Raw genomic sequence first — 14,182 nt, 5'->3', positions numbered from 1 at the left:
TACTTATTATACAAGTTGTGAACTGTTGGGATACTGTTGTAACTTTTTCTGACTGTCTTGATGTCCCAGATTTATGGGGTACAGGGTCACTGGATCCTTCCATTCCATGTGGAAGTGCAGTGTCCATGGGCAACAGACGCTGTTTATATCACCCCGGTTGCTATTGGACACTGCAGGAGCCTAATTTTTAACCACTAGACTCTATAACTGATTGATAGGAGATGCTTGATACTCAAAAGTTAAAATATGAGACTTTACTTTCACATTGGCAAATATCTACAGCTCCAACCAAGCACAAGTACCCTTTCTTAAACAACTTAACTTTAAGACCAGCTGACTTTAAGAAACGTATCCCAATTATAAACAAGGGATTTTATTCTAACTTTTAAACTCTCCCTGTACTCCTCCTAAGGTCACTCCTCAATAGTGCACAGACACCTTCATTCCTAAACCAAAACATCTACACAAGATGCAATTTGTCATGTGGCGAATCCTTTATCCTGTGAGGGCTATACTCTCTTCTGCCACACACAAGTCATAATCCAGGACTGATTAGATCTCCGTAAATCACTACCACCTGAAATTCCTAAGAAATAAATTCCACAAACCACTATCTCTAATCATGCCCCATGATACCCTCCCTAAACAAGAAAAAAACATAATTATCTAATGAGGGAAAACATAAACAAATTAAAAAGGTCCTTACATCCCCAAAGTGCACCTAGATGCACAAGAAGGTCCAATCACTGCAGAGGAAATACAAACCGCTATCTCCATCATGTCCCCTGTTAAAAGTATCCTAAGCTCTAGTAACAAATTCTAACCCCTCATTTATGCACATATGCAAACTCCTTATCCAATGACAACTTCCCTAGGACAACCTTCCATGCCAACATAACAACACTTCAAAACCTGCCAAAGATCTCTAAGGCTTTGGGAGCAATATACCTATATCACTCTTTAATGTAGATATTAATTATACTCACTACAAGGAGAACAGACCTAATAAATAATAGTGTGTAATCTCAATTGTGTCCACAATTCCCCTCCTTCACCCCCCAGCATTCTCTTTCCCTCTTCTAAGCGCATTCAGTTCTCTGAACCTACCATCTAACCCCTTGAGATTCTTGTCTATTTCTGTTTATAAAAATGGCAACATGTTACTTGCCCATTTTAACAAATCAGATACATAGCTTTACTAAGTTATGAATATGTAACACAACATTTTAAAGTTACTGGCCCTGCAACTGCCTTAAAACATTTCCATAAAAATTGACTGCATTAAAAAATATATATATTAAAAAAAAAAAAAGTTTTGCGTTTGTTCTTTTCATCCATGTATTTCCATTGATGTAATGAACAAGATTTATTGTTGTAAATTTAATTAAAGGATAAAAGAGTTTTTCAACTGTCTGAACAAACATTCTACATATTGTTTATCCAACGTGCAATTTAGTTTTCTTTTTAGATCACCACCACTAATGCTACTTTAGAGAACAAGGTCAACAAAATTATCTGTAATGTAAAAACTAATGGTGGCACAATGTTAATACAGACAGTCAGTGTTAAAATATACTGTCAGTGCCGGATAAGGCAAGCACTTCTTCTTTGCTTTTGAAGTACTGCTAAGAGGAGCTCTTTTCAACAAATCATCCAACAAAGCCTTTCAACAATGCTCAAACAGGAATCAAACAAGCACAGAGGTGTTATTAAATAATGAAGCAGCAAGGCCACACAAACTGTTGCTTGTGCTGCATAGAAACAGGTGGAGGTATGGAGTGTATGTTCCATACTGGGTCATGGTGGGTGAAAAGGAAGCAAAAGCTTTATTTATAACCACTCTAAACAGTTATTAGGCATATTCAATGAGGCAGTTTAAAGATCAATATTAATGTGCAAATGTCAAAAATCTGGAACCATTTAGATCCCAGCTTTCTACAATAAGGTCAATGAGATCATTTCTAACTCAATGTTCTATGTAACTGCACCTATTGGTTTTATTGTCCACTTTATGACTTGGGGCTGAATAGACTAGACTTACAGCATTACTAAATTTCAGTAAATTGTTTTCTAATTTGGCAATATCTGTGTCATTACCTATGATACAAAAGTGATACAAATATGGTCTTTTTAGTTTTTGTTTTTTTTAAACAGGAGGAGCAAGGTTTTGTATTGGCAGTATTGCTTTTCAATAATTATTTTGTTTCATATATATTTTACTGGAAAAAGAAGTAAAACATTTAGAAAAATATTATTTTTGCTTATAGCATGTATAGCACCATGTAAATTGTCAGTGTTATATAAATACCTGTAATAAATCGATAAATATATTTCTTTACATATATATGTTATTTATATTATGGTTCTGATGTGATAGTTATTAAAAAAAAAAAAAAACCAAAAACAAAGCTATTATTACTTTACATACAAAGAACATATATTATTATGCTACGTGTGCAAGTATTTCAACAGTAAAATATATTGCTGGAAAGTTATATAAATTATATAAAAGCATTTCTGAAAATCTTATGTCCTTGTCTGTGAGCTCCTGTCCATATGCAATACCACACATACACTATTTCCTCTTAACTAACATATACATTGGTAATGAAAAATATATATCAAATATTCTGATTGTTTTAAATACACTCATTTTAGTTTGCCTTGTTTACAATCTCCATTACCATTTTTGTTTTGTTGTGCACAAAATAAAGTTATTTGGTAATACTGCCATGTGATCTGTATTGATAGATACACTTAGATAAATAGATTAGTTAAACTGCAGCCAATGGGCCACTGCTTAAATAGTAATCCCACTTTTTTAGTTGAGAAAAAAAACAATCCACTCTGGGTGATCTATGTGCAATGCAATGATTTTAACAAACTTTGTTGCAGTTCTACATAGTTACATAGTTAGTCTGGCTGAAAAAAAACAAAAGTCTATCTAGTTCAACCATAAAAAGAAAAAAAAATATTATCCTATACCCACAGTTGATCCAGAGGAAGGCAAAAAACCCAGCAAAGCATGATCCAATTTGCTCCTGCGAGGGGAAAAATTCCTTCCTGATCCCCCGAGATGCAATCGGATATTCCCTGGATCAACTTTACCTAGAAATGTTAGTATTCAGTTATATTCTGTGTATCCAAGAAAGAATCCAGACCTTTTTTAAAGCAATCCACTGAGCTAGCCAGAACCAACTCTTGAGGGAGTCTATTCCACATTTTCACAGCTCTCACTGTGAAGAAACCTTTCCATATTTGGAGATTAAATTTCTTTTCCTACAGATGTAAAGAGTGCCCCCTTGTCCTCTGTGATGACCTCAGGGTGAATAACTCTACACCAAGTTCACTATATGAACCACTGATGTATTTATACATGTTGATCATATCCCCCCTTAATCTCCTCTTCTCAAGAGAGAATTCAGTTCCTCTAATCTTTCCTCATAGCTGAGCTCCTCCATGCCTCTTATCAGTTTGGTTGCCCTTCTCTATACTTTCTCCAGTTCCCCAATGTTCTTTTTGTGAATTGTTGCCCAAAACTGAACTGCATATTCCAGATGAGGTATTACTAATGATTTGTACAGGGATAATATGATCTCTCTCTCTCTCTGGAGTCTATACCTCTTTTAATACAAGAGAGGATTTTTCTCGCTGTAGAAACCGCAGCTTGGCATTAAATGCCATTATTAAGCTTGTGATCTACCAGAACTCCCAGATCCTTCTCCACCATTGATTCCCCCAGTTGTACTCCCCTACCTTTTGCTATTCTAAAAAAGTAGCTCTTCGTTTTTCTGTGTCCATGTGCCAGAGCTCCCTGTGACCGGCATAGCTATGGGAAGTCTGCATTGCACTGGCCCGACACACCCCTTTTAAGTCAAAGCTAAAGCTGTGCAGTCAACAAAGCTAACACTCCTTTCCGATTGCATAACTTTAGCACTGACTTATAAAGGGCCTATTGAGCGATTGCAGAGAGACTGCTGCTTATGAAGAGTACAGTGGTTCTGCTTTTTTACAGCATGATGGCAGGGAATAGACTGATTTGAGCTGGCTGTGGCTTTTTTTTTTTTGCTGGCTGTGGCTTTTTTTTTTTTAACAAAAACAAACTTTTTGCAAAACTAGTTTATTTAGCTGATTTAAAATAAAAGTTCAAATGGACTACAAAGTCCATAATGCAAAAAGCTTGCAACAGAAAACAGTTGGCAGGACAAATTTCTCTATTTGTTTTTAGTGGATATATTTTTTTTTTGTCACCAGCATTTTCAATTCCATTCATTTCATAGTGAGATCAACAAATAAAGCTGAAAATGAAAACCTATAAAAAATATTCAGTATATAGTAAGTTTTAATAAAAGTGTATTTTATGATTAGAAGAAGAAACTTACCGTTTCCAACTGATCCATGAGTTTTGAAAGGAATTTCCTACAGTCTGGGCTCTTGCTATCAATCTTCATTCCAGTTTGCATAGAATACAAGCGACCTACAAATATAAAAAGAAAAAGTTTGTTGTTAAAAATGACACTAAAATCTGTTTAAACACAGTGATTGAATGCAAAATGTCATTTCATGTTTATGAAGCAAACATTTTTTTGTACGAAGTTTGAAATAAGCCATTGTAACTGCAGGGGATGGAATGATATTGTAAAATTGAGTGGTAACCGTTCTTGTCTATTATTTCTTGAATCAACAACCTTAGTAGAACCTAGAAAGCCCCATGCCATTACATTTCCTTTGCCATACTTAACAGAAAGGCATTAAGCAGTCCTCCAGCTCTCTTTTTTTTTTTATTCCTCCTTGTTCTACACCTACATTTCTCTGTCCATGATACAATTGTCAGATTATCCACCATTCAATATATGTAATCTTTCACCTATTTTAACTTTTTCCAGTTTCAGATATGCCTTTTGTTTAAAGCTCTGCCTCAAACATTGCTGGTATTAGGTATATATTGTGTCATTAGTGGCATAAACCTTTTCAACTCTCACACCTGTATACCCTTTATTGACAAAATAAATCTTTCTAATTCTGCTATGAAAATGTAGAATACAGTGGGACTTGTTTTGTTCTGTTCTGTATATTGTTTTCAAAAGTGTCTGGATTCTTTCCTAATATTTATAGGTAAAGTTGATCCAGGGAATATCCGATTGCCTCAGGAAGGAATTTTTCTCCCCCGCTGGAGCACATTGGATCATGCTTTGTTGAGGGTTTTTTGTCTTCTTCTGGATCAACTGTGGGTATGGGACAGTGTATATTAAGGTTTTCTATGTGTGCGCTTTTTTTTTTCCTCTGTTGGATGAACTGGATGGACTTGTGTCTTTTTTCAACCAGATTAACTATGTAACTATGCCACGGGTCTATGAATTTGGCAAACAAGGGTTTCTTTGGTAATACAGATTTGCAAAAAATAGTTTTATTTGCTATCTATAGACAATCTACTTCAACCAAGTAAACTATTTATTCTTTAGATCTGCTTTAACCTCCTCGCCAGTCGCACGTAAATGTCTGGGCCTCGACACCGAGCGGCCGCACATTTGTGTGCAATTAAGAAAAACATATGTGCTGAGAGCACGCGCCCTGCGCACTCCCAGCACACGTGTCCGGTGCTCACGGAAAGGTCCCGATCTCCTCTTTCGATCAGGACCTTTCCCGATCATGTGACCGCCGTGGGGGTGAATCACGGTGGTCACATGACCCTAAAACCCCGCCTCCCAGCTTCTGAAACCCTTAAAGGGCCAGGAGGCACTGGCGCAAAGGAGTTAAATAACAAAAAAAAATAAAAAAATTACAAAGTTATTTACAAAATAAATTCAAATAATGGTTAAAAAATAAAATAAAAATAAAAAATAATAGTAAAAGAGTAGAAAGGAATGAAGAATTTAAATAGCTCTGATTAGAGTTAAGGGTTTATTTGGAACACATTTCATTTAAAAATATATACATTTTTTACTGACATCACATGCAGATCAAAGGTCACTATATTCATCCATAAAAACTTTAGGGCCCATTGACATCTGTTCACTCATTTAGTGTTATTGTTCTCACTCTCTCATAAGTTCAACATGGCACCTCATGGCAAAGAACTCTCTGAGGATCTGAAAAAAAGAATTGTTGCTCTACATAAAGATGGCCTAGGCTATAGGAAGATTGCCAAGACCCTGAAACTGAGCTGCAGCACGGTGGCCAAGACCACACAGCGGTTTAACAAGACAGGTTCCGCTCACAACAGGCCTCGCCATGGTCGACCAAAGAAGTTGAGTGCACGTGCAGAGCGTCATATCCAGAGGTTGACTTTGAGAAATAGACGTATGAGTGCTGCCAGCATTGCTGCAGTGGTTTAAGGGGTGGGGGGTCAGCCTGTCAGTGATCAGACCATACGCCGCACACTGCATCAAATTGGTCTGCATGGCTGTCGTCCCAGAAGAAAGCCTCTTCTAAAAATGATGCACAAGAAAGCCTGCAAACAGTTTGCTGAAGACAAGCAGACTAAGGACATGGATTACTGGAACCATGTCCTGTGGTCTGATGAGACCAAGATAAACTGATTTCATTCATTTATTTCAGTAAAGCAACTTAAAAGGTGAAACTAATATATGAGATAGACTCATTACATGCAAAGCAAGATAGTTCAAGCCGCGATTTGTCATAATTGTGATGATTATGGCTTACAGCTCATGAAAACCCCAAATCCACAATCTCAGAAAATTAGAATATTACATGCAATCAATAAAACAAGGATTGTACATAGAACAATATCGGACCTCTGAAAAGTATAAGCATGCATATGTACTCAATACTTGGTTTGGGCCCCTTTTGCAGCAATTACTGCCTCAATGCGGCGTGGCATGGAAGCTATCAGCCTGTGGCACTGCTGAGGTGTTATGGAAGACCAGGATGCTTCAATAGCGGCCTTCAGCTCTTCTGCATTGTTCGGTCTCATGTCTCTCATCTTTCTCTTGGCAATGCCCCATAGATTGTCTATGGGGTTCAGGTCAGGTGAGTTTGCTGGCCAATCAAGCACAGTAATCTCACGGTCATTGAACCAGGTTTTGGTGCTTTTGGCAGTGTGGGCAGGTGCCAAGTCCTGCTGGAAAATGAAGTCAGCATCCCCATAAAGCTCATCTGTGGAAGGAAGCATGAAGTGCTTCTAAATCTCCTGGTAGACAGCTGCGTTGACCCTGGACTTAATGAAGCACAGTGGACCAACACCAGCAGATGACATGGCTCCTCCAATCAACACAGACTGTGGAAACTTCACACTGGACTTCAAGCATCTTGCAGTGTGTGCCTCTCCATTCTTCCTCCATACTCTGGGTCCTTGGTTTCCAAATGAGATGCAAAAGTTGCTCTCATCAGAAAAAAGTACTTTGGACCACTGAGCAACAGACCAGGTCTGTTTTTCTTTAGCCCAGGTAAGACGCTTCTGACGTTGTTTGTTGTTCAGGAACAGCTTGACAAGAGGAATACGACATTTGAAGCCCATGTCCAGGATCCGTCTGTGTGTGGGGGCTCTTGATGCACTGACTCCAACCTCAATCCACTCCTTGTGAAAGTCCCCAACACTTTTCAATGGCCTTTTCCTGACAATCCTCTCCAGGCTGCGGTCATCCCTGCTGCTTGTGCACCTTTTTCTTTCACACTTTTTCCTTCCACATAACTTTCTATTAATGTGCTTTGATACAGCACTTTGGGAACATCCAACTTCTTTTGCAATTACCTTTTGAGGCTTTCCCTCCTTATGGAGGCTGTCAGTGATGGTTTTCTGCACAACTGTCAGGTCAGCAGTCTTTCCCATGATTGTGATTCCTACTGAACCAGACTGAGAGACCATTTAAAGGTTCAGGAACCCTTTGCAAGTGTTATGGCTTAATTAGCTGATTAGAGTGGGACACTTTGAGCCTAGAATATTGCACCTTTTCACAATATTCTAATTTTCTGAGATTGTGGATTTAGAGTTTTCATGAGCTGTAAACCATAATCATCACAATTATGACAAATCACGGCTTGAACTATCTTGCTTTGCATGTAAAGAGTCTCTCATATATTGGTTTCACCTTTTAAGTTGCATTACTGAAATAAATGAACTTTTGCACGATATTCTAATTTTCCATTTTTCACCTGTATATATAGAGATAGATAGATAGATTGATAGATAGATAAATAAGAAAAATTTGATTCAAAAGAAAAGCTACTTTCACATGAAAATTGGTGCAAGAACTTCTGTTATTTACATGCTTAATCACTTTTTTAAATAACTCTAAAAGAAATATAAAACAAATATCAATTTAGAGAAATAATAGAATACAGAAAAAATGTAGCCCAGGCATCTGCAGGTTATATCTGATCACAGGCTTTCAGCCCATCATATACCGTATATTTTCCTATTCAGCCAAATCTATAGGCAGAGAAAGGCAATGAATGGGAAGCAACTGTCAGGAAATGCTCAGGAAACGAACAACATAAATTAGTTAATCGTGGTGACAGTTTTCATGTTTTGCAGTGGTCACAAACAGCTCAGCAACTGCAGGAAAACAGTCACTTTCCCTTAAAGATTTATCATCTACAATGCCTCCGCACCCCTCATTGAAAGACGTCAACAGCTGTAAACAGAAAGTCCTTTAACATTCTTTCTCACTTTCAGCATGTGTGAAAGCTATAGTAACGGTAGCTTGATGTGTTTGGAAACCACAAACATTGCACCAGTAGAAGACTTGCCTGTGAAGAGAAATATACCCCCAAACTCCTTTATGGTGCCCTGTATCCAGGCCGTGACCAACATTTTAGCAATCTAGTCAACTTTACCCTTTATATCTTCTCTCAACTCTCCAGTACCTTTTTATTTAGTACATGACACTACAGCCTTTCCAGGATACCCTATAAAAATAAAAAAGTGTCTTTGATAAGCTTAATGTCACTGGTGTGTGTCTCTTGGGTATGCCAAGGCTCTTCACCCCCCTGGCATCTTGGGTTTTCACCATCCCGTTTTGGACCAGATAATCAAACTATTATAATGACTTCTATTCCTTAAATGAGAAGGGCATTGACAGGGACTTTCCCTCGACTGCTTTACCCCCTCTGCCTGGTGAAATCGATTTTTGATAGTAGCTGCTATTTATTTATGTATTTCAGGTACTTGTATAGCTCCATCAATTTACGCATCACTTTACATATATATTGTACATTCACATCAGTCCCTAACCCTCAAGGGGCGTACAATCTAAAGTTCCTAACTTACATTCATACATACACATACTAAGGCCAATTTAGACAGGATCCAATTAACCTACCAGCATGTCTTTGGAGTGTGGGAGGAAACTGGAGTACCAGGAGGAAACCCACACAGGCACAGGGAGAACATGCAAACTCCAGGCAGGTGGTGCCACAGCTAGGATTTGAACCAACGACCCTAGTACTGCCAGGCGGAAGTGTAACCATTTAGCTACCGTGCTGCCCAGTTGCTACGTGTTTTTGTATGTTTTCTTACATTTTTGCAGTGTTGTTTTAGAAGGGATACACAAAATAATCAACTTTTCCATTTCTTGTACCCGTTTTTCACTGTTGTTATTAAAGTAACAAACTGTTGAAAAGAATTAGCAAAATTTGCAAGAGAAGACTGAGGAGCTATATGCTACTTAGGTTCCCAGACTGAAAAAACGAATGTGTTTATCATAACTGTAAATAAAACCTGGCTCTGTTTCACCATGCTCACATGTTTAGGATGACTTACCAATCCAGATTTGACTTCTATTGAGCCATACCCACCTAGGGTAAGCCATGCCCTCTATTCACTACAACATGCACCTCAATCCCCCACCCCAGAGATGGATGGAAGTGACCACTTGCAGCTTGAACCAGCTGCTGATGGATACTGTGCCAATATATCCAGTTATACAAAGTCATTGAGTCCACATGCACACTATCTTTGTAACATTCTTTTAAGCCCAGATGAAGGGGGTGAAATTACAGCCCCCAAAACGCACTGGCTTTGCAAACAGTCTATCACTGGAATAAATTTGTATTTGAATATCACAGTATTGAACATCAGTTCTATATTCACTGATCACTAAGACAAACCATGGCAACGTTGGAAGTCCTTTGGAGTGCACAAACTTCCAGCCCAATACTCAGACTCTCCATATTCTATACATACATACCAGTGAATGAAAACAAAATTATATATATATATATATATATATATATATATATATATATATATATATATATATATATATATATATAAACCTGCGCTTATGACAATTGTAGTAAATAATCGATAATCAAAATAAAGTGTAAACATATAGCAGTTGAAAACAAAAACCCTGATACCAGGCAGTAAACAATATATACGTAAAGTGCAGCACTTAATAAAAGTGACAAATAATTTGTGAAAAAAGACAGTGAAAAATGTGTCATAAAAAATGGTCCATCCAAAGATTCAAATAAAGAAAAAGTCCCCAGAGGCTGTGATGAAACAAAGGAAATCCAAGGACAGTTGTTGTGTCACCAACCTCTGATAGGAAAGGCTTACCAGAAAGGTATGACCCCCTGTTAAGAGTAGTTAAGAGTGGTCACACATAATCACGCTTTATTGTAAACAACCCAGAAAGCCGGACAATCGGATCCTCCTCCAGATCACCAAGAGAGCAAGTAAAAATCTTCAAAATCTTCCTAAGTAAGGTCCATTGTTTGGAAGATCTTACCACCACCCACTCCGAAGGGAACATCCTGGACCTGGTCTTCTCCCATCTCTGCGCTCCCCACAGCCTCACAAACACCCCCTTCCCTCTCTCTGACCACAACCTTATTACCTTCTCTGTCTCCTCGTCCTCTAACGCTTACCCCTCCAAGTGTCATACTACTACCAGCCGTAACCTCTGCAACCTGAACCCTGCTCCTCTCCACTCCGCAGCTGATCAACTCTACGACAGCATCCTTCCCCTGTCCTGCCTCGACCTGGCCATGACTGCCTACAACAACTCGCTGTCAGCCGCCCTTGACTCGCTAGCGCCTTTAACCACACAAAACTTCAGACCCCGACCGCTCCAGCCCTGGCAGACTGAACACACCAAAACTCTCAAACGACGCAGTCGTGCGCTGGAGAGACTATGGCGCAAAACCAGATCTCAATTAGCCTTTACCCGCTATAAATCTGCCTTCCACACCTACACCTCCTCCCTCCATGCTGCCAAACAAGCCTACTTCCTGCCAAACAAGCCTACTTCCTGACCCTCATCAAGACTCTCTCCTCCAATCCTCGCAGGCTCTTCTCCACCTTTAACTCTCTACTCTCTCCGCCCCCACCTCCACCCAGCACCTCACTCACCACCCTTGAGATTGCCAATCATTTAAAAAATAAGTTTGACACCATTCGCAGGGACATCGCCGCTGCTCAAACTTCCTCTCCACCCGTCCCCTCTCACACAGCAACCCCCTCATCACCCCTCTCCCTCGGCCTCACCACTGTTCTGACCTCCACCCCACCTAACATTCCTCACACTGAAGCCCCCTCAACACTCCACTCTTTCGACCTCACTACCATCGAAGAGGTCACCAAGGTCTTCTCTAATGCCCGCCTCACCACCTGCCCCCTCGACCCTATCCCCTCACAACTCCTACAACCCCCCTCCTCCTCCATCCTACGCTCCCTCACCTACATCTTTAATCTCTCCCTCTCTTCTGGCGCATTCCCCTCCCCTCTGAAGCATGCGCACATCACTCCTATTCTTTAAAAGCCCTCCCTGGACCCCAATGGCCTGAACAACCTTAGACCCATCTCCCTGCTGCCATTTACATCCAAACTCCTCGAGCGCTTAGTCTACAATCGCCTAAGCTCCCACCTCAACCACAACAACCTCCTCGATCCCCTACAGTCCGGCTTCCGTCCCCTACACTCCACTGAAACTGCCTTACTCAAACTATCCAACGACCTGCTAACCGCCAAAGCTAACGGCCACTACTTAGTGCTCCTACTCCTCGACCTCTCCATGGCCTTCGACACAGTCGACCACCCCCTCCTCCTCAAAAAGCTACACTCCCTTGGCCTCAGAGATTCCGCTCTCTCCTGGCTCTCGTCCTACCTATCACAACACTCCTTCAGAGTTTTCTATAATGCTACCTTCTCCCCCTCACTCCCCCTCTCTGTTGGGGTCCCTCAAGGCTCTGTCCTTGGACCCCTTCTCTTCTCCATCTACACCTCCTCCCTTCGCCAACTCATACACTCTCATGGCTTCAACTATCACCTCTCTGCCGACGATACTATCTCTCGACCCCTCACCTCACCCCCTCAGTCTCCGCCCGAATCACAAGCCTACTGAACGACATAGACTGGATGTCGCTCCACTTCCTTAAACTGAACCTCTCCAAAACTGAGCTCCTCGTCTTCCCCCCAGCCCGCACATCACCCCCCCATCGACTTCTCCATCACGTCCAACAATGCCACAATCAGGCCCGCCCCACAAGCCAGAGTACTTGGTGTCATACTTGACTCCAATCTATCCTTCCAACCCCAAGTCCAATCACTAACAAACTCTTGCAGACTCCACCTCCGCAACATCGCCAAAATCCGCATGTTCCTAACCCCGGAAACCACTAAGCAGCTCATCCAACTCGATTACTGCAACTCCCTCCTCACTGGCCTGCCTCACCACAGGCTATCCCTGCTTCAGTCGATCCTGAATACGGCAGCCAGACTCATCCACCTCACCAACAGCTCTGTTTCCGCCACCCCCCTCTGCCAATCCCTCCACTGGCTTCCGATTGCCCAACGGATCAAATTCAAACTGCTAACACTGACGTACAAAGCTGTCCATTATACTGCCCCAAACTACATCACCGACCTAATATCCAAATACCACCCAACATGCACTCTCCGCTCCTCACAAGACCTCCTTCTCTCTAGTTCCTCCTCCCATGCCCGCCTCCAGGACTTCTCCAGGGCGTCACCCATCCTCTGGAACTCCCTACCCCAATCCATCAGACTATCACCAACTCTCCTCTCCTTTAGGCGCACCCTGAAAACCCACCTCTTCAACGAAGCCTACCCCACCCCCTGCTAATTGTTAACCTCCTCCACTCTTCCTACCACTCCATCCTCCACAGCCATTTCCTCCTGTACCAATATCCCCTCCCTCCTAGATTGTTAGCTCAAAAGAGCAGGGCCCTCGAACCCCTCGTGTACCACATTATATTGTTTTGCACTGTCGCATGTACTGTCTCCCATTGTAATGTACAGCGCTGAGCGAACTGTTGGCGCTTTATAAATACTGTATAATAATAATAATTTATTGCACAGGTGTCAAACACAAGGCCCATGGGCAAAACCGGCCCTCCAGGTCATTTCAGATGGTGCTTGTACCTCTCCTGTAAGTAGCCCCTTGTCTCCACCCCCACCTTAACTCAGCAGTCATCAGCAGAGAGAATAGAACTGCTCTGTCAAATCCTGCACCTCTCAGTGCAGCTGCAGCACCTCTTCAGCTCTACCTCCCCTGGTCTCAGCATTCAGCAGACTCTGGTAACTGACTCCACTCCTCCTCTGGTCCTCCTCCAGACCCTGCACTTTCTGCTTTCCAGCTCTGCCCTCAAAGGGGGAACACAGTGATGTTAGGGAGGGTGTGGGGTTCTTGACATCTGATGTAATTGGGGTGGAGTGCTCTAGATATCTAGTCTTACAGATACAACCGGCCCTTTGAGGGCAAACATAATGCTGATACGGCCCACGATGAAATGGAGTTTGACACCCCTAATTTACAGGATGCTTTTATTATCGGGTAACTGAATGTCATTAAATACTGACTGCTTATTGTGCATTATTGCTGTTCATTGTCAGTCACTAATGTCTGATCATAAACTGTACAGCTTACTAAAGTCATTAAAAGGACATATTACTACAGCACAGGTAAAACAAATCCTCCTACATGAGTTGTACCTGTTTATCTGCACCCATTTGTCCTGTACATCCTTGTAAAATTCAGAGATGAAAATGATTTTTCACAGACTCACAAACCAGGGGGTGGAGAGCTGCAGTTACACACTTTCCAAATGGAAGAAAGCCGGCAACATATTTGAATGCTAGCCGAGCCTGCACTTGCTGCCCGCTCTACATTTAATGTGAGTGGGTGGTAAGTGGTTAATTACATTGATTGCAAAGGGCAAAATTTCAGTTTTTCCTTTCACATTAATGTTCACACCT

At 41.1% G+C, this 14,182-nt stretch overlaps 1 protein-coding gene across 1 annotated transcript in view; it reads right to left on the bottom strand.

The window, feature by feature from the left end:
* VTA1 (vesicle trafficking 1) overlaps window positions 1-14,182 on the bottom strand; it is a 339,129-nt gene that overhangs the window by 248,626 nt on the left and 76,321 nt on the right. Inside the window, exon 2 of the mRNA XM_089673508.1 lies at window positions 4,383-4,477. Within this exon, the coding sequence (XP_089529634.1) occupies window positions 4,383-4,477 (95 nt within the window). The remainder of the gene's footprint in view (window positions 1-4,382; window positions 4,478-14,182) is intronic.

Source organism: Staurois parvus, unplaced genomic scaffold (genome assembly GCF_062004578.1).
Source record: "Staurois parvus isolate SC_StPar_1 unplaced genomic scaffold, SC_StPar_1.0 ptg000139l, whole genome shotgun sequence".
NCBI lineage: Eukaryota > Metazoa > Chordata > Amphibia > Anura > Ranidae > Staurois > Staurois parvus.
This window is presented reverse-complemented; position numbering and strand designations above follow the sequence as displayed.